The sequence below is a fragment of the Callospermophilus lateralis genome, chromosome 7, assembly GCF_048772815.1.
Source record: "Callospermophilus lateralis isolate mCalLat2 chromosome 7, mCalLat2.hap1, whole genome shotgun sequence".
Lineage (NCBI taxonomy): Eukaryota > Metazoa > Chordata > Mammalia > Rodentia > Sciuridae > Callospermophilus > Callospermophilus lateralis.
In genome coordinates this window covers 17,275,306-17,301,998 of record NC_135311.1, presented here as the reverse complement: position 1 = coordinate 17,301,998, position 26,693 = coordinate 17,275,306, and the positions used below count along the sequence as shown (strand labels likewise).

At 39.6% G+C, this 26,693-nt stretch overlaps 1 protein-coding gene across 2 annotated transcripts; it reads right to left on the bottom strand.

Annotated features, from left to right (window-relative positions):
• Positions 1 to 77: 77 nt before the first annotated feature.
• Reg4 (regenerating family member 4) lies at positions 78 to 14,299 on the bottom strand. Of its 2 annotated transcripts, none has more exons than XM_076863466.1 (5): positions 14,233 to 14,299; positions 8,510 to 8,607; positions 7,090 to 7,227; positions 4,048 to 4,153; positions 78 to 145 (listed from the first exon to the last, which is right to left on the bottom strand). In XM_076863466.1, exons 1-5 carry the CDS (start codon positions 14,297 to 14,299, stop codon positions 78 to 80), a joined length of 477 nt encoding a protein of 158 aa, XP_076719581.1. The 2 variants fall into 2 exon arrangements, with proteins under 2 accessions (XP_076719581.1, XP_076719582.1); XM_076863467.1 differs by having other exon boundaries at positions 14,236 to 14,299.
• Between the last annotated feature and the right edge of the window lie 12,394 nt (positions 14,300 to 26,693).

Here is a 26,693-nt window from a genome sequence, read left to right as displayed (position 1 = left end):
GATCAGATTTAGACAGCAGGGCAGAGAAGGAAGAGCAAGAAGTTTGTGCAAGGGCTGGCAGAATCTTGATTCTTGCTCTATGGTCGGTACTTGCACAAGAAGTGTTGGCGCTTGCTGCATTCATTTTTGTTCCAAGTTACAAAGTCTGTAAGAGAATAAACAGACATTTAAATCAATCATCAATCCAGTTCAGTACTGAGCTTACCCATGTTGTCTTGTTGTTTTGCTTTTAGTCATGGGGAAAGCCCAGTGATGGCTATTTTTCTGTTTTTGTATTTTTGGTACCAGAGCACTTAACCAAACAGCCACATCCCCAGCCCTTTTTTTTTGCATTTTATTTATAGACAGGGTTTCACTAAGTTGCTGAGACTGGCTTTGAACTTGTGATCTTCCTGCCTCAGCCCCCCAAGCCGCTGGGATTACAGGCATGCACCACTGCACCTGGCTAATTATGTCTATTTTATGTATCAACTCGGCCAGGCTATGAGGTCCAGTTTTTTGGTCCAGATGTCTAGCAGTTGCTAGTTGTCTAGCTGTCTAGATGCTGTGGTGACAGTATTATTTTTTAGTTACGATGGACATTTAAATTAGTAGACTTTGAGTAAAGCAAGTTACCCTCCATAACGTGTGGGTGAGCCTTGTCTAATGAGTTGAAGGTTTTAAGAGGAAAGACTAAGGTCCCCTAAAGCTAAAGGAATTCTGCCTCTGGACTGTCATTAGGCTCGAGAATGAAGCCTTGACTCTTGCAGGAATTTTCAGTCTGCCAACCTGCCCTGCATGCTTCAGACTGACCAGTCCTCACAATTACATGTGCCACTTCCTTTAAATAAATCTCTCCATATACATACATCCTTTTATTTGTGTTTCTCTGGAGATCCCTTACTAATGCAAATACTAACAGAAAGAAGAACCATTTAAAGGTTACACGCACTTGCAAAAGTTCCCTTCCATCCTGTTTTGGAGGGAGGCAAGGCTTGACATGAATCTACTGAAAATGTCTCATGTTTGACAAAGGGTACAGTGAGGACTTGGGGGTGCTCCTCCGTAAAGTCCATAGTTGATCTCTAAGAAGCTTCTTCTCAAAGAACTGGAAGCTGCTGAAGCCAGTCACATCCCACCAGGCTACCCATTTATAAAGATGGATGGAGCCAGGAGCCAGGAGCCTTTTGAAGGACTTGAGATGTTTTTGAGGAGAGGCTTAACTATTTCACTCCCCCAAAATCAAGTTCTTCAGAGTCCCCTGTCATCCCAGGGTGTTCTGCTACAGAGTGATGCATCTTTCCCCAATTTGGTGTCTGCCTGGGCTTTGGCCAGCAGACGCGATCTTGTTGGCAGTGTGTGTTTCTTGGGTGTGAGAAAGCCTAGGAGGGAGGGGTGTTGCTCCATTCCCTCTCCCATTCCAAGATCTCAGGAAGCACAGAGAAGGGACTGCCCATGTTCACATCCATGGAGCCCAAAGTTGGAGACACATAGTGTAAATGCAATGGGGATGGCAGGCTTATTGGGCATTTTCACAGTGCAGGGCAAAAAGATGGTGCATGAGGTCACCAGCATGGAATTTACCCCAAGGGGGTCTGGTTGAGTCTGGTTTGGAGCATAAATGCTTTGGGTGCTGCTTGAGATGGAAGGTGTTCTTACTGGGTCCTTTTGAGTTGATACCCACAGATTCCAAAAATAAACCGTAACTGAAGCTTTAAGCAACCAAGAACAGCCAGCTCACCCCAGGCACCCACCTAGAGAGACATCTGTCTCCCCTTCTCCATCATGGGAGGGGAAGTGCAGGGAAGGGGGGGGTAAAGATCAAACTCCTCCACTTGGGGGCACAGGAGTCATGAGCCCAGCCTGCACTGCAGTGGAAGCACTTCACCTGGTTGGTACTGTTGTTTCCTTCAGGCATCTGAGGTACAAAGGAATGGGAAGAGCTGGAATTCTACCTGGGCACTCAGAATACAGAACCCCTGCTCTTGACCACAAACCAGATTGAATGTGAAATTTCTTTATAAACTGCAGAATGTAGTTACCATTATTAAATGTCTCAAAGTGAACCAAAGATAAGTCAGGAAACACAACACCACCAGGGAGTCACGAAACAGTTTACACTGTGGTATAAAGCAGAAGGTCCCAGAGGATGACCAAAGGCCACACAGAATAAAATTTCCTATTTTTTTTTCTAAATAGAAATCAGAAAAAGGAATGAGCCTTGTCACTGAGAGAGGAGAATGTGTATGTCACTATGAGTTGGGAGATTAATATTACACACTTTGAATTTTAAAATTAAAAAGTAGAAAGGGAATATGGGGGCAAAAATCCATTTTCTACATAGGAAATGACACTGACGGGGTTGAAGACCATGTCCTTTCCAATTATACCTTCCACCTGGTTTTCACTCAGCCTTGGTTCCTTACTTGTGGTTTCTTTCTGGGAGCCTGTTCTCTAAGAGTCAAGTTGAGGTAAGTAAATACAGTGAAAGAAGGAGATGCAACAGACCAGATGCTCCCGAGAACCTGAGGCGACATCACTATGGAATTTTTTTTTTTTTTTTTTTTTTTTTTTGCTCATCTGATCAAGGGCTGACAGGGAAAAGACTTTTTTTTTTTGTTTGAGAACTTTGACCAGTGGAAACCTCAGAAACCTGAGTCTGCAAGGAACTCTGGGAGGCATCTGGTGTACCACTTCCCCAAAGCTGGTCCATCTTCCAGCCCCAGAGAGTCTGATGTTGTAGATCTGAAATGAATACCTGGAATTCATAGTTTAACATGCTCCTCGGTGGATCTTTTGTGTGTCATTAAGCTTCTCGTCAAACACTCTGAATGTTTCAACTACAATGAAAACTATGATGTCCACCTTTTGCTTAGTTGGCTCTAGCAATGGGTTTATCACAACTTCCTGGGCGAGCCTGTGGTGTGTTTGGATGGTGCCGAAAGCTCAGCTTTCTCCTTCATTTGGGTAGGCATCCACATTTTGGTAGCTTCTGCTGATGGGTCCTGTGCTGACGGACGCCTGGTACAGCAGTATGGACTCTGACGGTCAGTGAAAGTCCTCTCTCCAGCTTTCTGTCTCTGAGGGTCTTCCTCAAGTCTGTCTCCTCATGACCACCCTCCCCCCCTTTGCTGTTAGAAAGTTCCCTCACTCTTTTTTGTTGTTGTTCTTATGAGCTTTATCCCTCGGTCAGTAGTAAACCAAAGCACCTGGTCCCTTTTCTACCCTAGACCCAGTTGCTGAGTACTTGACCCAGTCCCTACACCAGTCCACTTTTTGGCTAAGAGACGGGTCTGGTGTCACTTATGGTGGTCTTTTAGACTCACAAAGATGTTCTCAAATATACATATTCTTTCACCTTTAAAACTCTGTGTTCTTATTTTGCCACTGAAAACTTCCATTCACTTACTGGCTGTGGTTCTCAATGCCCAGTGAATCTGACCCCGGAGAACACACTTAGCAATATCTGGAGAGATTTTTTTGGTAGGCACATCCTGGGAAGGAGAGTGGTGTTTATGGGATCTATGGACTAGAGAGACCAGGGATGCTGCTAAACCTCCCAGATTATACAGGATAGCCCCCCCTCCCCCACACCAACAATGAATTTCCATTCCACATCATTGGTCCTTGGTATTAAGGTTGGAAAATATAACTTAGTATCATAAAGAGAGAAGAATGAAAGCAAGCAAAGGCAAGCCTGAACCCCAAGTGACTGAGTGCACGCAGTTTGCAGCTGAGATTCAGCCTGGATTTACCAAAGGGGGACATGTGTCCCCTTCAGGGTATACAGTCTGATTTTAAAATAAATATATTTAAGAAAATATGTAAGAGTGGATCTAAAGAAAATACAGAGTAAATTGTTGAACAGCTTGTATTACTGGCATGGCAAAGATTGTTCAGTGGTCACAGACGACTGAAGTTTGGTAAACATTTGCTTTGGCAATGCCATTGTCCTGTAGGAGAAAATTGTTGTGACAGGGAAAATGTGACAATGTCCATCTTTGCTCTCAACAGATCAAGGGAAGGAGCCGTGCTTTGGGAAGAGGTACAGAATGCAGGTGCACTTACTGTTCCTGTAGCCCATCTCGGTACAGTGCTTGTTCCCACCCACGGACCTTCCGCTCCAGGGTCTGTACAGGTATGAGGCCCCATCAATCCACTGCCACTGCTGCTTCTGCAATGACAGGAGACAGAAGTTAGCCAGCCTACCTTCCCAAGCCGGAACCCTAGTAGGCTTTTTAAAAATAGTTTCCACTGTAAAAACTGGATAGTACAGGTATATGTAAAGAATGAAAAACAGAAAAGTTACTATCCTCAAAAACTGAGAGGAGAAAACTGCTGCTATTTCAGCAAACTTACTTCTGAAGTGAATATTTTCATGGATCATTACATTTCTCTGTTTACTCATAAAGAAATAATATTTGTATATACTTATAATGTGATAATCAAATACATATATATATATATATATATATATATATATATATATATATAATGGGTAATAATCGGTTAGGGTAAAGGCACTTCCATCTCTTCAAATATTAATCATCTTTATGTGTTCAGAATGTTGATAATCTTCAAGTTATTTTGAAATATGTCAGGGATTGCTGTAGACAACAATTGCTCTATTGTGCTATGGAAAGCCAGAAAAAAATTCCTCTAATCTGTGTTTTGGTGCCCAATTTTCAATCATTTCCCTCTCCTGGAGGGCTTCAGGAAGACTTGCTTTTTCCTGTCTCTAGTGACCATTGTTATACTCCATTCTTCACAGTTTCTACAGAGGAGTGAGAAGATGTGGCATTTTTCTGTGTCTGGCTTATTTTACTTAATCTAGCAATCTCCAGTTCCAACTGTGTTGCTGCACACGGGAGGATTTTATTTTCTTATGGATAAATAAAATTCCATTGTATACAGGGCCACGTTTTCCTTATCTATTGATCCTTAGGTTGATTCCATAACTTGACTATTATGAATAGTGCTGCAATAAACTTGAGAGTGCAGGTATCTCCTTGACATAATAGTTTCTTTTCCTTTGGCTAAATACCCAATAGTGAGATTTCTGGGCCCTACCATAACTCAATTTTTTAATTTCAAAGGAACCCCCATACTGTTTTCCATAATGACTGTACTAATTTGTATTCCCATCAACAGTGTGCCAGGGTTCCCTCTTCCCCCAGATCCTAACCGCCTTTATTATTGGTTCTATTTGATAATGTCCATTCTCACCGCAGTGAGGTGACAGGTGGTTTTGATTGGCATTTCCCTGATGATTTGTGATGTTGAACATTTTCCAGCACTCATCGACCATTTGCATGTCTTTCTTTGAAAAACACCTATTCACATTTTTAGTCCATTTTTTAATTAATTTTTTTTTTTGTTAAATTTGTTGAGTTCCTCCTATATTCTGAATACTAATCCCTTGTCAGATGAATAGTTTGTAAATATGTCCTCCCATTCTGCAAGCTGTCTCTTCATTCTGTTGATGTTTCTTTTGCTATAGGGAAGCTTCCTAGTTTGATGATTATTTAACTATTATAAATTTTATATTCTTATCTATTCACAATTACTATTAAACAGAACTTTACTCTTCAGAGATTATTTCTCTATTTTTGCCTTTACTTTTTGGGTCCTATCAAACAAACAAACAAACAACTTTTCCCATATCAATGTTTTGAAGTATTTCCCCAATGTTGTAATCTTTAAAATATATATTCAATTTGTAACTTGTTTTCCAATTATTTTTTAATGGCAAAAATGTACAATAATTTCCCTTTATTTTCTTCTATTGACATTTATATTATTTCCAAATTACAATTATTATAAAGAAAACTGCTCTGAATACTTTATGAATAGTTCATAAAGCTGTTTCATATTCTATCATATTCCTTATGATAGAATTTCAGAAGAAGAATTAATGGGTTAAAGGGTATGAATATTTTGAGATTATTGATATGAATTGCCAAAAGTATGTTTCAAAATAGTTCAGTTGTAGAAGTTACATGCTTACAAACTGGGCATAAGAACAATTTCTCAATATACTTAAAAATATTCATCAAGACAAAGCAAAAATTAGACAATCTAACAAGTCAAATTATATTATCTTAACTTATACTTTTTGACTACTAGAGACTTTGCTCAATTTTTAAAATGTTTATTTGTCACTTATTTTTCTCGGTCACAAATATAAAACATTAAATTACAAAGCTCTTCTAGAAACAGATGTAAATATTTATCCTATCTATGAAGAGCAGCATTCTATTTAACAGCAATTACAAATAGATAAAAATGTAAAATTTATGATAATAAAATAAACATCATTAAAGGATGAGTAAGTGTATAAAATATTTATAGCAACTATGACCAAAGGTTACTGGTTTCCTCATACTATTCAAGAGGAGAAAAAAACAGGAAGATATTTATGGTACATTCTAAATGATAAATATGTGTTCACGACAGATGTGATATGAATGTCTGTGGTATCTCTTGCAGTGTGACCAAGAAACAAAGTTTTGGGGTTTTCTCCTGTGTCCCTATGAGTTAAGAACCAAAGCTCCACAAAATATCTATAAACTGCAGACCTCAGCAACCTCACATGGCATGCCTTACAATGAAGTATTGATGGAAGGTATAGCCAGAGTTCATTGGGAAAAAACTCAAGGATAATGAAAAGAAATAACAGCATCTGAGAAAAAGATCAGCAAAAAGTTTTCAATTTCCATTCAAGATCTAATGAAGATGTAATAAATCTGAGTTTCATGATAAGTCTCCCTGCACACACACACACACACACACACACACAGACACACACATACTGACACCAACCTAATTTCTTTTTTGAAAGGGTCTAGAAAGCAGGTAATTTCACATTCTAAGATTCAAGAGGACCTTAATTAGATAGAAGTTTGTAAAATGGTACTATTTAAATTATATCCTCCACTGTAGGCCAGATCTGGGTTCCTGACCCTGATGTCTTGGCTTTTATCGGTTAGAGGCACCTGACAGAAGAGCCACTACCTGTGCCCCTATTAGTGGGCCACGAGGCCATTTCCCAGAAAGGGACTATCTTTCTGGCTTTTTCAAAAGGCATTTGTGAGCCATGTCTGGGGTTACCTTCTGTGGGTCATGCAGGCCAATCCATACAGGCTGGGTTCTTTGATAGCCACTTATGTACTCTGCTATGACGCTGGCTTCCTTTAGATTCAGGATAGATGCCAAGTGGGCTCCGTTTCCATAAGACTGACACTCAAGCTGCACACAAGGAGAGGTCCCATTAATGATGCCAAAGCACAGCCCTCTCCTTGGAACCTTAGTGTGCCAAGCAGAAGGGACTCACATAGCCCCCTCTTACTCCTCCAGCAACTAAGACCTAAATCCCACAGGAGACTCCTGTCACCATGGGAAAAAACAATGCTACAGACTCAGGTCTGTGAGGAACAGGCAGCACAAGGTGCGGGCAAGAGATTTAGGTCAGAGGAAGTGCCTGATGACCTGGTCTTGCCTCTTGTTAGTGTTTGTGACCTTGACAAGTCACTTCACCTCTCTGAGGTTCAGTTTCCTCAAAATTGCAGTTTGGGAAATTCCTTTGCTTAATCCTCTCTCACACACTCTTTCTCTCCCTCCTTCCCTCCATTGCACGCGTGTGCACACACTCTCTCTGTCTCTCTGTCTCTCTCTCTCTCTCTGGTTATTCAGGACTCAGCTCAGGAAAGCACTGCATTACTGCAGACCTCCCTGGGTTTTCCCTATTAATCATTTTTGGTATAATCTTAGAAAAGTCATCTATGCTCATGCTGTGTTGGCATTTTCTGTTCAAATGTCACAATCCTCACTCATCCTGTACTTTTTAAAGCCATGGATTATTTTTTGAGTCCTCAGTAGCTATCACGTGGTAGGTGCTCCACCCTTGCTTTATTTCTTTTAAGTTGTGTGCAGGGGCTCTGAGACCAAACCATGCCACATCATACCCCCATGGCCTCCCCAGCCAGTCGCTTCAATAAACCACATTCAGAGACAACAGTGAATGTCCACTTACTGAGACTGGCTATTTGGGGATGCTGCACACAAAGTCTCAATGAAATAACATCAGTACATTTTGGGGTTGTGTAGAGCAATGAAATCTCCCATTTGTTGGGATTACTTCCATTTCTTTAGGCAGTTATGAGGCCTCTGTCCCACGCCTTCCTACATATTACTCTCTTTCTGGTAAATCTCACTCAAGAATTCAACTAATTTTTCCTGCAAGTTCCTGGTATTTTCATTCTCCTTTGTTCTATGTGGAGGTCAGGGGCTGTTTCCTATTCATTCTTGTGTCCTTGCAGCCCATCCAGGGCCTGAGCATATCCTATCTGCTTCATCAGTGCTTACAATATGGAATGAGTTGAACACAGCAGCCCTCTTCTCTATATTTCACCGTCCAGGTGGCTTCTCCTCAAAATGCCAAGGGGGAGCTCTTCCTCGTTCTGAATCAAATGAGATCTGGGGCTCTGGATGGCCCCTTGCTTGAGAGAAGCCAAATGGTCAAATCCCTTACCTCAGCATCAGACCAGTTTCTCAGCTTCCGGAAGTATCCATAGCAATTGGACCTGTAGTAAAACCATCCGGTAGCACAGCTGGGTCTCATGATGATGTCTGTTCAAAAACAAAAGTAAGAAAAATTAAAAGTCATGACAGCAAAAACAGTCAAGCCCAGACTTGATGCAGCTTATAGATTGAGAACCCTTTGAATGAAAAGATAGAAGAGTCCTTTCTTCAGAAGGACCCTGCTGCATTGCTAAAAATGTACACTGTTAATCTTTCCCTCAGGCTTCCTCAAAGGGACCGGTGGACTTTTACCAGAATAACTGTGCAGTGGAGAGAAGAAAATAGTCAGAGCTTTCTGGGACTGCTGGACCCTGACTCTGGACCCTGACTCTGAACTGACACTAATTCTAGGAGGCCTAAATGATACTGTGGCCTAGCAGTCAAGAGTGGGGCTTATAGAGGTCAGGTGAACAATGGAATTTTGGCTCAGGTCTGTCTCACAGTGGGTCCCCTAACCAACTGTGGTTAAGCAACTGTGGTCATTTCCTCAGATCTAAAATGCATAACTGGGTAAACATACTCAGCATCTGGCAGAAAACCACATTGGTATCTGAGACCAAACAACTATGATTCAGGCAGCACAGGACTGGAGGAGGGGTATAAAGTGGTGGGTTTAGGTATCAGTGAGAGGAAAGAATCCTTTAGGTGGAGATACATGGAACAGGTTCAAAGGCAACTTGGCTGGAAGCAGAGTACAGGTGGGCTGTGCTTCTGTTGCAAGGGGAGGGGACAGGTTAAGAAAAGGGGCTGGGTTGGGCAGAAGAGCCTTGAGGCAAAGAAAGCCATGATTCAGGGCAACTCACACTCTTTCTGCTCACCAACTAGTGAATGGGCCACATCACTTGACTTGGAAGTTTATGAAGGGGATATGGATGGAAGTGCAGAGGGGCTAGGTGACAAAGGGAATGTCAAGCTAGCAGTCTGGACTTTGTGATAATGTGGCTACACTCTGACACCCTGGATGGGTACAAGGGTCTTTCCTCCCACAGTGGCTATCCACAGACTAGTTATCATAGTAACATTCTTCTCTTCCCAATCAGTTGACACGGTTGTCATTGGTTTGCCCTGCCCTTCTGATCTGTTTCATCTCCAGGTGCCCCCCACTGCTTTCCCATAAGCTCTTGTTCATTAGCATTTAAGGACTTTCTCAATCTAGTATCCAGCCACATCTTCCTGTACTGCAGTCCCAGCTGTGGCTTGGAACAAGATGCTCATGATAGATTTAGATCCTTCCCATGTGCTGTTGTGTCTATGAATGATGGCTAATGATCACCCAGCTAAGAAGGAGAAGTGCTGAGGGGTACCAGAAATACACTGAGACCAAGCAGCAAAGATATTCATTTATCTAAATGCCTTGTGTTCAACTACTTCTAGAAAATTGGACAAAATTTTATGTTACGTGAAAAAGAAAAACTTTATGCCACTGCTGCTCCTAATGCTGTCACCACTATCACCAAATTCCACATAGGAATCATTTACTTGGTGCCAGGTACTAGGCAAAGGGGCTTATCCATATTATGTTTTCATCAGAATAATTTAGGGAGATGAGGAAACAGGCTGAGGTGGTCACCTGCTCAAGGTCACACAGTAACATGGAAAAGCTGCTTTTCAGATTCAGTTCTAAGACTTAAAATTCCATGTTCCCGCCACTAACTCTCGCAACCTTCAATAAATATGAAATAATTAGAAATTAGGAATTTAGCAACAGAAATGATCAGCAGGTTGGGATGCCTCGCTTACGATATCAGGAGGAAAGAAAGCAAAGAAGATCCTTGACCCTGAAGTTAAAGCTGATCTTAAGAAGGAGGCTGACCATTGATCATCATCCATAAAGACAGAGCTGATGAACTGGCTGGGATGTCTGAAAGGGGCAGCCTGAAGATTCAGAAGCAAAGCTTCTGACTTACTATTGGTGGGAATATCCTGAAAGAAAGGTCCAGAAGAGCCCAAGTCTTCCACCCTAAGTCTGAGGACAAAGAGCCCTGACCTCACACCCAATATTCTTGGTGCAGTTGGATCGGAATTCCTCATTAATTCTGAAATGCCAGAATCCTTGGCGTTCTGTGGGCAAATGCATCAGAACAGATCCTCCACCGCGGTGGCCTTTCCTTCTCCTGACTCTGGGTAGTGACAGCAGAGATCCCAGAGGCTCAGGCAGAGAATCCAGAGTGGATGGAGGGGCGGGGGTTGGGAAAAGCAGACCTAATGTTACATTTCAGGCCAGACAATCAGTAATCTCTTCTCCCCTCATTCCTTCCTCTGTGTCTGTTTCTTTGAGGGTTTCTTTCCGTCTCTGACCGTCTCGGTTATTTTCCCCAATCTGTCTCTGTGCATCTCCAGGTCTTTCTAAGTGTTGGTTTCTCTTTCTCTGTCTCCATGTCTCTCTGTCTCTCTCTTTCTCTTTGGTCTCTGTGCTTTGTGTGTCACTCTTTTTTTTTTTCAAAGCAAGATTCTTTAAAGATGACTTAGCTACTTTTTCTCCTGATGACAAGGGCTTGTAAATCTCTCTTTATCTGCAATTCTGTGTTCGCCTTCTGTTCTTTCTCCATCTTCCCCTTCTCTCCTCCTCGGCCCTGCAGGAGTGCAGCTCTGGCCATGTGCCCCCTGGTGGAGACATTTCAGCTCCTAGAAATGCAACCAACTGCTGCTCTGCTGAGGCACTGCTGGGCCTCCTACTGCTCCACACAATCGTGGAGCATTTGCTGTGTACCAGGTACTGTTCCAGGCGATTTACATATATTCTAATCATCCCCACAATAACCCTATGAGTTAGATACTCATCCCCATGATCCAGATGAGAAAATGAAACGGTCATGTCCTAGGATCCCATAGCAAAGACAGAGACAAGATTTCACCCCAGACAGTCTGACTCCAGGGAGAAGCTCCTGCCATCTTAGTCACTATTCTGAAGCTATTTGTTTTAAAGCCAACCACATTCTTTTCAGAATGCCCTAAGTACCACACCCTCCCTGAGACACAGGGATGGGTATCTCATTGTACAGAGGAAGAGACCTCCTCAGAAAGACCCTCTGAGGTCACCAGATGGGGAGTGTAGTGGACCCTCAGGAAGGGTTCAATGTTTTTCCAGCAGCCCTAGACCCCAGATCCCACCTCTCATGATGCTAGAGCTCCCCATTATATGCATGCAGTGACAAGAAGTCTCAGCTGTTGACATCTGGTTTGTACTTCTCTGACCATCTTTCTCCATCAGAGACCAACTTCTTTAGCAGAAGTATGATGCTGAGGCACTGCTTCTCTTGACAGAGGAGCAATGTCAGGAACATTGTTTAACCTCCTCTGGTCTTGTTTTCTTGTCTGCAGAGGGAAATTCACAATATATATCTTCTTCAGAGAGTTCCTGGGAGGATCAATTAGTTTAACGAATATACGGTGATTAGCACAGAGCCTAGTATATTGTAATTGTTCAATAAATACAAGCTGATAGAATAATTGCTATTAAAATCATCATTATTACTGTAGTCAGTGTGATATTGTTGAAAATATTAACCAGATGAAGCCTTTTTTTTTGTTGTCTCTGAATCATGATGCTGTATGGCTCTCTAACCATTGAATTGGTCCTGTGCATTGCTCCAAGGTGAAGGACAGACACAGTCCAGAACAAAGAAATCATTGCAGAAACAATAAGAGTTACAATCATCACCATAGGTCCTGTTGAGAGAGAAAATTCATTTCTAAGTTCTCCATACTTCCTTTAAGCACAAGATCAGACTTTTCCCGTAAGCCATAGCACAGAGAATATACAGATTCTCTATATGACATATTTACAACATATGCTCCTAAAGAGGGAAACTAGAGAGGTTGGTGAAATCTGAAATACGGGTTTGCTTATTATTCCCAGGAGATAGCAGACGCAAATGCCAAGCCCCAGCCTGAGGTCAACCCAGCACCAGAGCAGCAAGAAACTACCTGTTCATGTAGAAATGGCCACAAAGGTAACCGTGCAGGCCAGTTCAGGGCAGTCCTGCATTCTCTTGCCCAGTTCAGAAAAGGTGGATGATGTCCATCAATGGATGAATGGATGAAGAAAATGTGGTATCTGTACACAATGGAGTTTTATTCAACCATAAAGAAGAATAGAATTATGCCATTTGCAAGAAAAGGAATGGAAGTTGAAAACATTGTGTTAAGTGAAATAAGCCAAACTTGTAAAGATAAGGGTTGTATGTTTCTGTCATGTGTGGAAGCCACAGAGGAAAAGGAAAGGAAAGGTAGTGGGGGGCGGAGGATCTCATGAAAATTAAAGGGATATCAGTGGAGTAGAGGAAAAGGATTAGGAGGAGGAAAGAGGGGAGGAAAAGGGAAAATAATAAGGAATGCTATTGGCCAAATTATACTGTTGTATCATGTGCGTATACAAATATTTAACAATGAATTCCACCATTCTGTGTAATTATAATGCACCAATAAGAAATATTAGGAAGGGCTGGGGATGTGGCTCAAGCAGTAACGCACTTGCCCGGCATGCGCAGGGCGCTGGGTTCGATCCTCAACACCACATAAAAATAAAATAAAGATGTTGTGTCCACCGAAAACTAAAAAAAAATAAATATTAAAGAATTCTCTCTCTCTCTCTCTAAAAAAAAAAAAAAAAAAAGAAAGAAAAGAAAAGATGATTGAGTTCCCAGAATCTGAACACCCATAAATGGTTGAAAGAATTAGTAGCTAGAAATAGTTGTGAGGTTGAGGACAGAGGACCACATAGTACAAGGACGTATAAAGAGTAGAAGATAGCAAGGTCCACAGATTTCAACTGTGGGGGCCAACATGGTACCCAAGAATGCTGCTTTCCTTCAGATTTCCTCCCAAGGGTAAGTGGGAACGATACTAAGTTATGGACGATACTAAGTTAAGGATCCCTTAGAAGCCCTTCTTCTCAACAGAAGTGATGCTCAGGTCAGGATTCTTCACTCTTCCACATACAACTCCCAGAAGGCCACATGGGATTTTACTAGACACTTAGGGCCAGGAGCCAGCCAGAGGAAAACATCATCTTGTTGTGTGATCCTGGGCAAGTCTCCACCTTTCTCTGGGCCTCATTTTTTTCATAAGTAGAACAAAATAGTTATATCACATAAACCCACATTTTATGGAAATGGAAGATTTCAGATCTTCCATGATATTTATTTTTAGCACACTCAGTTCCCCATCCCCCACTTTCTCCATTGGTAGATTCTATAGCATTGCTTCCCATTTTGTTGACATGCTACTTTGTACTTGACTCTTGGCCTACAAGTGTGAAGAGTCATCTCTCCGATTAGGTTGCAGATTTCTTGCAAACTGGAGTTCCTGCTCAGTGGAACTCTAGGAAAACAGTGTCTAAATATTACAAGGTTCTGACGATAGCTATCATTTATTGGCAGTCTGCTAGGTGTATGGTGTTTTCAACAGTTTCTATATCCTTCACAATAAACTTTCAAAACTTATTCTATTTATGTCTGGCTTACAACCATCTAGGGTTGGCTGTAGTTTGATTCAAGAGCCCTAGAACTTTTTACCACATTGTTGTTCATTTGCACCTTTAATATGTATTTCCTGCAGTGCTCAAATGGCTTTTTTTTTGGAGGTGGGGGCAGGAGAGGGAAAGTCCATGACTGTATCATGAGCATTGTGGAATCAACCGCGGGCTCAGTTCCACTCCATGGCCTTACTCACCACCTAGGACTTCAGGGCTGAGCACACAGCTCAGCAGCAGGAGCAGTCGCATACTTCTGGATGCCATCTTCCTCTTCCCCTAAGGACAGTACTTTCGATACTTCAACTCCAAGAGTCTCAGAGTCCTTGTTAGTTTTTCTTTGCAACTCCTAGATTTTCCCAGATCTGCAATCAGAACACATTTTCACCAATGTAAAGGACCTAGGAATTTAATGGAGGAAAATAATATTTTTCTGGTGAAATGCAGATTTTGCAATGAAGAGAATATCAAGTTAATGTAGAGATAGGAAAACTTAATTTAAACGATTTTGTTCTTTCCTGCAAGGCATTCTGGACCAGTGCCCCGAGACCTAACTACAGCAGTCTGAACAGTTTAATAGTCTAAATGGAGAAGGCAATTAATAAACTATGGGAGAGCCGGTTCCTGTTATTTTCGGGAGAGCCAGCAGAGGGCGAGCTTTCTCAACTAGATAGTGAAGGGCTTTCTAAAGTCAAGAAAAGTAAATCAAATGGTTCCAACACTGAATTTTTTAATATTAAGGTTCAAATTAAACATAAGGCCCAACGTTCAGATTTTAAATGTAAAAAAAAAACATGAGGTCTAAAAAAATAAAGTCTTATTTTTACTAGTTACAGCTAGATCTGTCTTCAACCCAGCACTTTTTCCTTTATAATTTGTTGACATCACTTTTTTTAGTAGCTTTGTTATCTTCCCCCATTATCAAAAAGTATATGTTATTAAAACATCAATGCAAAACCAGAAAATAAAAATTAAATACCATTGCTCAGAACTAAACTATTCAGTGAATAGCCTTACAGACATCTTTCTATGAATCTCTTTGTATAATTTTATATAAATTGCATCATTATGGTTTTGTTTCTCAGAAACAGATTGATTTTAATGGTGTTCTTGTACTCACATTTCCTCATGCAATTTTGATTCTCATATAAATTCACCTATGCCAGGTTGCAACTTAAGAGTGTGCACAATTTTTGTTTTGAAACTCTGCTAAAATTCCTTCTGAAAGGTTTTACCGGGTGTTCCACCAGAAGTTTTCAGGGATGTTGGTTTCTCCAACCTCTACACCAAAATCCCGCACCCCCCCACCCGCCTCCCCCCCCCCCCCAATTTAGGTATATTAAAGAAAACATCAATATTTTGTCACTATATTAAAGTTGCTAATAAAGTCATCTTTTTTAATAATTATTAGCTTTTTGTATTTCTTTTGTGTATTTTAAGTTGACAGTTTTTAATATTTTTCTATTTCACCATTTTTTGGAGGTGGTACTTGACCTCTGAGCCACATCCCAGTCCTATTTTGTATTTTGTTTATTTTGAGACAGGGTTTCACTGAGTTACTTAGCATCTTAATTTTGCCGAGGCTGGCTTTGAACTCATGATCCTCCTGCCTCAACCTCCAGAGCTGCTGGGATCACAGGTGTGCGCCACTGTGCATTCATCGTTCTTTTTGATCATGATTTGTGAGATCTTTTTGTATGTCTTTTATATGCTATTAACAGTGTTTCCCAGTTTCTATTTTTCTCTGATTCATATTTTTGTTACCATTCTGAAATTTTCAAAAGATTCCATTGTCCTATGTATGATCTCCCTTAGAATTTTTGGAATTTATATCAGGCTATCTGACCATCACTGTTGCAATAGTTTAAAATAGTCATCCTTAATCCCTTCTTTTTCATCTATCTAGGCTTTATGTTAGTATAAGTCTGAAACTGGGTTCTAGATTTTCTTTGTCAAATAATTATTTAAGTGAATGACCCATTCAGTTTTTATTTGACCATAATTTATGGTAAAAAGTCAGGACACATGGTCGAGCTATCAAAGAATAGATGGCTTAGGGGGAATAGTGGAATTACAGATCTGAACTGGAGACTTTCCTGCAATATGTAATCTGGGGTCCATATGAACACTTTGATGAGTGTTAACAGGAGAAAACAAAAGGTGAAGAGTGTGGAACTGTTGTATACCCTCCTTTTTTATTAATTACATGAATACACACTTATATCCTCCCACAAGTAATGGAATATTATCAGTGTCCTAAAACCCTTTATAATGCAAATTATTAAAATTTATCAAGATGTGTGGGGGGAAGAAGGATGCAGCTTTTTTTTTTTTTAAATCAATCTAAATGAATCATTGATGTCTAATGGATGCCTATGCCATGGTATTTAAGTCCCACAATTAGGCTGCATTACTGGTATCATTACCTTATTTTACAGGTGAGGAAAGTGATGTTCATTGAGATTAAGTCACATTTCTAAAGTTTTACAGCTGGTAGGTGGCAGAGCTGTGATTTAACCCAACACTGAGAGACACCAAAGCAGATTCTCCTCAAAATGAGGGAGAAAGAAAATAAGCAATTCAAATCAGACAACACAGCAACAAAAAGCATCACTAACCTCATGAGAGCTATGATTTGTAATTTCTAGCAGAGGAAAACAGAGGTCCAAAGAAAGCCATTTGACCCTGTTTCCATGAGGGTTATTACCTGGTTGGCCCCGAGGCTTTGAGAACCCTGCCTTCTTCAGCGTCTCCAGTGGTCCCAGGCAAAATTTCTGGAGCTCTTATATCATCTTGCTTCAGGATTTAATAACCTTTATTTTCATCATAGGGGCAATAAGGTTATTTGCCAACAATAAGCCTTATCTGTGGTAAAAAAAAAAATGAGTGAGAGAGAGAGAGAGAAGAAAATCAACCATGTAACCATGCAAGTGATGACTTAAAGGTAGAGGCAACTTGTGCTTTGAACAGCCAGAAAAAGAACCTCTCCCAGTATGCAAACAGAATCTCTCCTTTATATCCCATGTCATAAAAATCAACAGTATCCTATAGTCTGTTGATAGCCCATCTTCCTCTCCCCTTACTTCACTTATTATTTTTTTGTTGTTCTCTGTCTTTATATTTTTTTGTTGCAGATTGCCCATATCTCCCCTTTCTTTTTAGAAAGATGCCCCACTTTAGCTCCAAAGAATCATGTTTCTATCCTTGAAGACAGGTTTTACCATCAGGCATGGTCCTATGTGTCATGACCCATGTGGTTTGCCTTACATAATTCCCTCTCTGAAGCCCAACCTCCTCTCTCCCAGCATGCATTGGGTTTCTCAGATTTCTACTATGTGAGTTCTTCCTGTAGAACAAGATACTGAAACTCTGTTCTTATGCAGGGCAATGATGTCAAAATATCTTTTGTTGATATAATATTTTACAACGGTTTCTCTTAGATCATCAGATGAGATCCTAATAAAATCCCTATGATCAATGTAGGACAAGGCATCCCCATTACACCCTCAAGAAACCCAATGTCAAGAAAGATTAGGAAACGGGCGCAGGTTCTCAATGCTGGCCAGTAGTGGAACTAGAACCTGGGACCTCTCACTCAAAATATGGCCCTGCTTGCAGAAGCATGGTCTTGTTGAAAAAATAAACTATTTGGAAAGGGCAACAAGGTTTCCTTTCCAGAGTAGATGGCAAAGTATTAAACTACGTTGTAGTTGCCAGAAGTCATTAGCCTTGAAGTACAGACTTCAGTCTGTAAAGGGTCTGTGTGTCTGGAAACCTTAAACCTGGAAAGAACTGCAATAATTATCAAATCTTACTCTACTGGAAAGGAGCTGAGGCCCAGAGAAGGGTCATGAGCTCTTCAGTCCACAGTTGATTGTAGGTGAAGCTGACATCAGAAGTTAAGCTTCCATGTTCCAAGCTCAGTGCTGTTTTTTAAAAATGCTACTGAGCCTTTTTTGATTGTATTTTTCCAACCTGTGCATGAAGTTATGATAGGACCTGAGAAGGCTCTGCTTCAATGGTTTACAAAGGACGTTTTAACTTCTACTCTGATGATGCTCTGGGGGTCTGATTTCCCATGGCGCTTGGCCCCTTTTCACTAGGTAGCACTGAGCATGCTATGGAAACTCTCTGAGCCTTGGTTTTCACATCGGTATGTGGAAGGATGGTATGACCAGATGAATTTCATTGTATGCACTACCTGTTTAACACAAACCTTTTTCTGTTAGGCAGCTGGATGGGAATCACCACTGCTTCGCAGCACAATGAGCAACAAAGATAGTAACTCCAAGCCTTGTAAGTTCCAAAACCCAGGTCCACATGTAATACAGAAAAGTTTTTACAGGTTAGGAATTGTGGTGTGTGCCTGCCATCCCAGCAGAAGGATGACAGATGGATCACCTTAGCCAGATCATGTTTCAAAATAGAAAAAAAAAATTAAACAGTCTGGGGATATAGCTTAGTGGTGAGGTGCCTCTGGGTTCAATCCTCAGAGCCCAAACAAACAAAAACAAAACAAAAACCAAGCTTTTACAAAATATGTGATTAGGTAGATCACTTCCCACTCCACCCTGTCCCTTGCTCTGCTATTCTACACCACTGTATAAAGATTTAATATAATGAACAAAAGAGGAGAGAGAAATAGAACAGCTAATAAAATTAGCCATTTCTAGAACTTAAGAAGCTTCCCACTGAATCCTCCCTTGATTAGTTCCAAATGAGGGCATTTGTAGAATACAACTGAAGCTCCCCCCCCTTCTTAGGGCCTTGCTAAATTGCTGAGACTGGTCTTGAACTTGTAATACTTCTGCCCCAGCCCCGCTAGTTTCTGGGATTATAGGCATGTGTCACCACATCTGGCCATACCTGAAATTTTGGGACGGACTAGAAAAATATCTGAATCAAAAAGATCCACCCAATGCGGAGTAAAATTAGTTTAAAATGAAAGAGCAATCTGCATGAAGACACACTATATATGAAATTTAGAAAGCATGAACCCTAGAAACCACAAATCAGTAACAATTACATATAAGGTATGAAAGATCAGAATGACTCCATAATGGAGAAATATAATGGGATCCAGGCAGCTTGAGAGAGGTATCTTGAAAGTGTGAAGAGAAGCACTTTGGAATTCTACATCTAGCCAACCAATCACTAAGGGTGAGTATGGGATAAAGACATGTTGAAATCATACTAACTTAAAAGGTTTTTATTCATTGTTTTGTTTCATTCATTGCACCAGTATGTCCTTTGGCAAGAACATAGAATGACCCCAGAAGAAAAGCATGTGAATCAATAAAGAAATAAGTGTTGACTGGAATGAATAATTACAACTATGCTTAGAATAAGATTAGTAGTATCTTTATTTTTAATATGAACAGGAACTAAAATACCAGACAATAACAACTGAGATTAGAGAGAATTTGGAATAAAGTTAAAATGTTCTAAAATCAGATGTGGATTAAATTTAGACTTTATTAGAACTCTGAGTATATGTATTATCAGAGAACTCTTGACATGCAAACTTGATGTTGTTGTGGTTATAAAGAAAAACTGCAGTTGAGCCCCACCTTCACCCAGATTTTAGCACAGCAGGAAACCCTTTCCACATCCCAGCCCCTCCTGTCACTCTTGCCTCCATACACTTGAATTTCTGTTCCCTCAATACCACATGTCAGTATTTCCCCCCAGGGCCATCTTCTGTTCCCTTTTTCATGCTATTCCCTTTTTGCAATGCCTTCTTCTCTTTCTTTGATGGTGTTTATTCATCTCTTAATTATTTCAATAATTAGCAAAGGTGATTGCAAGGATCTGGGTACATGGGTGTAGGTACCATGATGAAGGGAACAAGAAGTTCTTTTTGTGGGAGAAGACATTCACTTCTTTTTCATGGAGAGATGTTTTCTTTCCTCTCTTGGAAGGATTCATCCCTTAAGTGATGTAATGACTCCACTTGGCTTCCTAAAAGACCCTTCCAAATGGGAACATACATATTGATATATCTCTATGGATAGTACATTCCAGAAAAAAGATGCATGATTAAAAATGCTTCCATTAGGGACTGAGATCATGGCTCGTGATAGAGCACTTGCCTAGCATGTGAGAGGCACAGGGTTCAATTCTCAGCATCACATATAAATAAAGATCCAATGACAACTAATATATATATTTATATATATATTTATATGTATATATTTAAATAATGCTTCCATTGGGTTGGAGATATAGCTCAATAGTAGAGCACATACATAGCATGTGCAAGGCCCTGGAATCCACTCCCAGAACCTCTTCTCGTGTGTCCACAAATACTCAGTGAGCTCTCAACAATTCATGACATACTGGTATGACTATCCAGTGGAATCTTCTATGCTCATAGACATGCTCCAATCTGTGATATCTATGAGGTAGTCACCAAAAGCACATGTTCATCAAGTATTTTAAATGTGACTTGTGATGATGAAGAATTGAATTTTAAATTTTATTTAATTTTAATAATAAAATTTATTGTTAAATGCCTATGTGTGACTTGAGGCTACCATACTGGATAACGCAGACCAGCAAGATGGGAACCAATTTCTTGTGGAGATGAGTTGATGAATACCAAAAGAAAAATTGTTTCTGTTTGCAGGGAAGTTTAGGGACAGAGGAAAACTTGTACAGGTAAGTCCTAAGAACTTGAAGGAACTGTGGGGAGTATGGAAGGAAGCTGTCAAACCTACATTTAAGCCAAAGTTAATTATATCTCTAAGCATTAGGGCCTCTGCTGACATGTAAGGTACACGTTGATGAGAAAGCTTTGTCACTGTGTGTGATGTTATAGGCTGAGTTCCGAATTTTTTCATCAAGTCTACCATGTTTTTTTCTGGCTTTACTTTCCTTGGTTGAAGCTTGGATCACAGTGACCCCTTGACTTTCTCCTTAAATGATTGATAAGCTCCATTTTTGAGTCAAATAGTGAAACCCTTAATTGTTTCTTCATTTGAATCCAGGGATAATTTTTTCTAGCTTTGCTATGACAGCAACTCATGTAGTATCCACTTTAACTAATGAACAGTTTCTATTTTACTATTGCTTCTGGTCCAAAGTATTTTCAAAGTTTCTATTATCATCATCATCATTATTATTATGTTACACCTAAGTACTAGATTATCATGAAAGAAGAGCCTCAATCACTGGCAGTGTCGTGGAAAGAACTGAATGGAATGGTAAACATGAAAGAGAGATCAAAGAATGCATTTTAAGAGAATATTTTCCAAATGAAGTCTTTTAGAAGGATTTGCGAAAGATGTGAAGAGGCTATATGATCAGGAAGTGAGTCTTTAACTTTTTCCCCCCAGTTCTAAGCCCTAAGAAAACAGCATGAACTACTCATTATTAAAAAAAAAAAACACTATCAAGAGCTCTTTACTGTCCCCAGAGGGTACAAATTTTTATGGTCTTGAACTTTGCATTTCATATTTGACAGAGATATTAACCATGGGCACCAATGCAAGCATGCCCTACAACATCCCTTGATAGTGAAGCAAATACTACCAGCAGGAGAGAGGAAATGAGTCACTGTGGAGGTGTTCATTAACTTTTACAGCCAGTCTGAAGAAAGGATTCATTGAGCCCACCGATCTCCAGAGTGGGAAACAGGTGGCAGTGAGCCCCCTTCCCCTCCATTTCATGAACAATTTATTATCTAGATTCATGAAAAACTTTCCTGCTAGAAATCATCAATTGATTCACTCAAGAGGCTCAGTAGAAAGTCCACTACCAAATGTAAATAGAAAAGTCTTCACACTTCTAGATTTTTAACTCAAGCCTTAGTCTCTCCCAGAAGGCTGCCCTAAACCAGCCACTTTCTCTATAACATCATCTCCAGAGTTTATGGAAAGCAGTGTTTATGGGCCTTTTGCTTCCAACAAAGTGCCATTTTTCAAGAGCAGGGATGTGATATTCCATCTTTACCTGTATGTCTAACACCTAGGTGGTATTCAAAATGTGTTTGTTGGAGAAAAGTTAGCCTTTAAACAAATGGTGCGGAGAAAACTGGATATCCATAGGTAGAAAAATGAAGCTATATCTCTAGCTCTTACCCTGTACAAGTCAAGTCTCAATGGATCAAAGACCTAGGAATTAGACTAACAAATTTGCTTCTGCTAGAAGAAAATGTAGAGTCAATCATCCAGCATATTGGCACAGGCAATGACTTCCTCAAAAGGGTTCCTAAAGCTTGAGAAATAATATGAAGAATTAATGAATGGATGACATCAAACTTAAAAGTTTCTGCACAGCGAAGAAAACAATTAAGAGCAAGAAGAGAGAACTTGCATAACTTAACACCAAAAATATAGCCTCAGAAATAAATGGGTAAGTGAACTAAACAGACACTTCTCAAAAGATGAAATACAATGGCCAACAAGTATGTGACAAATATTTGAATGAAATACAAATGGCCCAAAAGTATATTCAACATCTTTAGCAATAAGAGAAATGAAAATCAAAACTATGCTGAGATTTCATCTCATTCCAGTTAGAATGGCAGCCATCAAGAAAAATAAATGTTGAACAGGTCGTGGGGGAAAAGGAACAACTTTATACTGATGGTGGGATTGTCGATTAGAACAACCCTATTGAAATCAGGGCAGAGATTCCTCAGAAACTTAGTGGAATCACCATGTGACTCAGCTATACCACTCTTTGGTATTTATACCAAAGAATCAAAGTCAACATAATATAGCAATACATGTATCCCCATGTTCATAGAAGCACAATTCACAATATACAAATTATGGAACAAGTCTAGGTATCTGTCTATGGATGAATGGATAATGTGGTATGTATACACAATGGAGTTTAATCCAGCCATAAAGAATGAAATTATATTATTTGTAAGAAAATGGATGGAATTTGAGTACATTATGTTAAGTATAATAAGCCAAACTCAGAAAGCCAAGGGTTATATATTTTCTCTTATATGTGGAAGCTAGAGAGGAAAAAGGAAAAGAAAGGTTGTGGGCACTCTTATGAAGATAGAAGGGAGACCAGCGAACACAGGAAGGGGACCAGAGGAAGGGAGGTGGGGCAGTAAAAGGGAAATACTGGGGAATGAAATGAACCAAATTATATTGTCCTACTGTGCAAATTCCACTATTATGTATGATTATAATGAACCAATAATTTAAAAATCAATAGTTATTGTGATGACCTGGAAAAAATGTATTTGTTGTACCAGTCTCATAAACAATTTCAACATAGTAAAATTCCTGGGAGAGTCTGAACACATAAAAGACCCACAAAACCCATTAGCTGCCAGATTCTATTTTCATCTAAAGCTTTTTACAGAATAGATTGGGTTTTTATCTTAGTATTGTATATACTTGTATCTTAGTAAAGTATATATATATATATATATATATACTTTACATATACATATGTAGAGGTGTGAAACGTTGTTATAGTAGCAGGAACAATAATTTATTTTTGAGGAAATTATCTTGATAAGGAATATACCTTGATAAGAAAATTGGAGTGGGAAGACCCCAAGAACACTGATCAGGAAAATATAAGGCAGTAAAACATCCATATTTTAGGCAATAGAATTGATATAGGAAGAGGTGGTCAGAAAAGTGGTGAGCAGAGGGAGAATGAGGAGAAAGTGGAAAGCATGGTGTGGGTAAGGGACATTGAGGCATCTTTGTCTATTGTCAAATATAAAACTAATCTTTTTGTTTTCATTATTTTTGTAATTTTTAAATTAATTGATAAATTCTTTCATTTTATTTATTTGTTTATTTTAAATATTTATTTTTTAGTTATAGTTGGACACAGTACCTTTATTTTACTTATTTATTTTTAATGTGGTGCTGAGGATCGAACCCAGGGGCTCACACATGCTAGGTGAGAGCTCTCCCACTGAGCCTCAAACCCAGCCCAATTTATTCATTTTTAGTACTGTGGACTGAACTGAGGGGTTCTCTATCACTGGACTACATCCTCAGCCCTTTCCAAATAGCACATTTTGAGAGAGTCTCACTAAGTTGCTGAAGCTGGCCTCAAAACTTGGGATCCGGGCTGGGGTTGTGGCTCAGCGGTAGAGTGCTCACCTCATGCGTGAGAGACCCTGGGTTCGATCCTCAGCACCACATACAAAAATAAAGTAAGTGAAATAAAGGTGTTGTGTTCAACTACAAATAAAAAATAAATGTTTAAAAAAAAAAAAACTTGGGATCCTTCTGTCTCAGTCTCCCCAGGCACTAGGATTACAGGTGTGCAGAACTATATCTGACTATTTGGTAAACTTCTTTACATTTCCCTAAGAGTTCTACAAATTTCATCATACTCATAGAGAGAGGCCTTCTGAGAATGGGGGTTTTAGTGTGCTTTTATTTTATTTCATATAAAGATTTCATGGTATAATGATTAGAAATTTCAGTAATGTATGTAGATTTATACCATTTTTGTAAAATAAGCTATATATATATATTTTTTAATGTGTGTAGTACTAAGGATGGAACCCAGGTGTGCTTTACCACTGAGCTACATCCAGAGCCCTTTTTATTTTCTATTTTGAGAGAGGGTCTCCATAAGCTGCTGAGGCTGGACTGGAAACCGTGTTCCTCCTGCCTCGGCTTCTAAAGTCACTGGGATTAAGGCTTGCATCACGGCACCCAGCTAGATTTTTAGGTGGGTATTAATTTATGTGCATAGAACACCATGCAAATCATGTTTATCTGTGATTATCCATCTGGAGAATGAAATAGAATATAAAAGGGAATGACTTTCACTTTTTATCTTTATTTATTTATTTTTATGTGGTGTTGGGGATCGAACCCAGGGCCTCGCCCGTGCTAGGCGAGAACTTTACTGCTGAGCCACAACCCCAGCCCACAACTTTCACTTTTTATGTAGTTCTGTTTTCTTTGAAAATAGTCACCAGTATATTTTATTTTTGTAAGTAGGTCAAAACAGCAAATAAATAATCTTTCCTCTTTACCTCACCAGTCTGCTGGGAAAACCAATAAGTATGATGGAAATGAAAGACATTTTATATTGCAAAATGCCCAATAAACTCAGAACTGCTGTATATGCACATAAGGAATTACTAATAACATTGAGCAAAACACCCATGACTTTGGCTTTTCATCTATCATTCAAATGAGAGAATTGGACTAGACGGTTTCTCTAGCTCCTGCTAAGTTCAGATTCTTTGGGTCTTGCCTCTTCTCCTGATTTTCAACCATATGGCTCTTTAAATTTCATCCTTCTTCCTCATGGGTTTTTGCCGCATGCCCTTAGTAGCTCAGCTGTTCCTCTGCCCTGGGCTTTGTGAATAATTGGAGATTGTTTATACTGGGTTCAAGGGGGGCCTGCTCTCCAGCACTAAATATACAGGATGTCTTTCCTGTGTGCTGACCTCACTGGGTTGCCATAAGGCTGGATTAGATGTCTGCAAACATCTTTAATGACTAGGATTATCTGATAACTTGTCAATACCTGGTCTTTCTTGGAGAAAGCTTTTAACCAGAAGTTCTAGCATGTGATTTAGTTACTTCCTTTCTCACTTTTGGATTCTGATGACTTTAAATTTTCTCCCTCCTTCCTCTCCTCCTTCTCCCCATTTCTTCCTTCTCTCCCTTCTTCCTTCTCCCCTTGCCCTCTAAGTTATTTTTTATTGCATATGCACCCACTTGTTTCTTATCTGTTGGGTCTTGCCACATTACCTCCTCTAAATAACAGGCTGAAAATGTGGTTTCCCTAATTGCCAGATTTCTTGTTTAATTTTGTTTTGCATTTTAAAAGATTTTTTATGATGTTACTTTTGACATGTCTATACGTCTGTGTAACAATGACATGGATCCAGATAGAGGCCATTTCCATTTCCTTGGGACAGCTCCTTCTGCCTCTGCTCAGCAGGTACTCTCACCAAGGCTACAACTATGCTGATCTCTATCACCATGGATTCATTTTGCCACTTTCTGAATTTTATATTTATGAAATCCTATATTATGTACTCTTCCATGTCTGGATTATTTCACTCAACATAATGTATTTGTGAGCCATACACTTTGTTGCTTGCATGGATATAATAGTTGCTCTTTTAAATTGCTAAGTAGCATTTCATTCCATGAATACAGCAAAACTGATTGATTCTCAGTTGACATTTTGTCTATTTCAATACTTCTTTTTATGTGTGTGTGAATAGTTTTTTTGTGTGTGTGTGTTTGTTTTTGGGGTTTATTTTCATATGTTTTTGGTGCACCTATGTTTTTATTTCACATGTAAAAAATGAGTTCTCTTGGCTGGGGTTGTGGCTCAGTGGTAGAGCACTTGCCTAGCATGTGTGAGGCACTGGGTTCGATCCTCAGCACCACATAAATATAAATTAGTGAGACAGAGGTACTGCGTGCATCTACAACTAAAACTATTTTTAAGAAAAGAATGAGTTTTTTTGTGTTGTGGAATATGTTCATTTTAAAATCTGTTAGAGACTGACAGACTGTTTTCCAGAGCATTTTAACCATTTTATATACACACCAGCAATGCCTGAGAGTTAGAAGTGCTCCACATCCTGAGTAACACTTGGCATTGTCAGTCTTTTAATACTTTTTGTTCTAGTTTTAAAAATAAGATATATATTTCACGTACTATAACTAATCTTGAAGTTAAGAATTAG

Coding starts and splice junctions, on each gene's coding strand:
- Reg4 (XM_076863466.1), bottom strand. CDS start 14,299: ATGGCATCCAGAAGTATGCGACTGCTCCTGCTGCTGAGCTGTGTGCTC. Junction 4,154..7,089: donor GCCTGCATGACCCACAGAAG/GTAACCCCAGAC, acceptor CTGTCATTGCAG/AAGCAGCAGTGGCAGTGGAT. Junction 146..4,047: donor CGAGATGGGCTACAGGAACA/GTAAGTGCACCT, acceptor ATTCTCTTACAG/ACTTTGTAACTTGGAACAAA.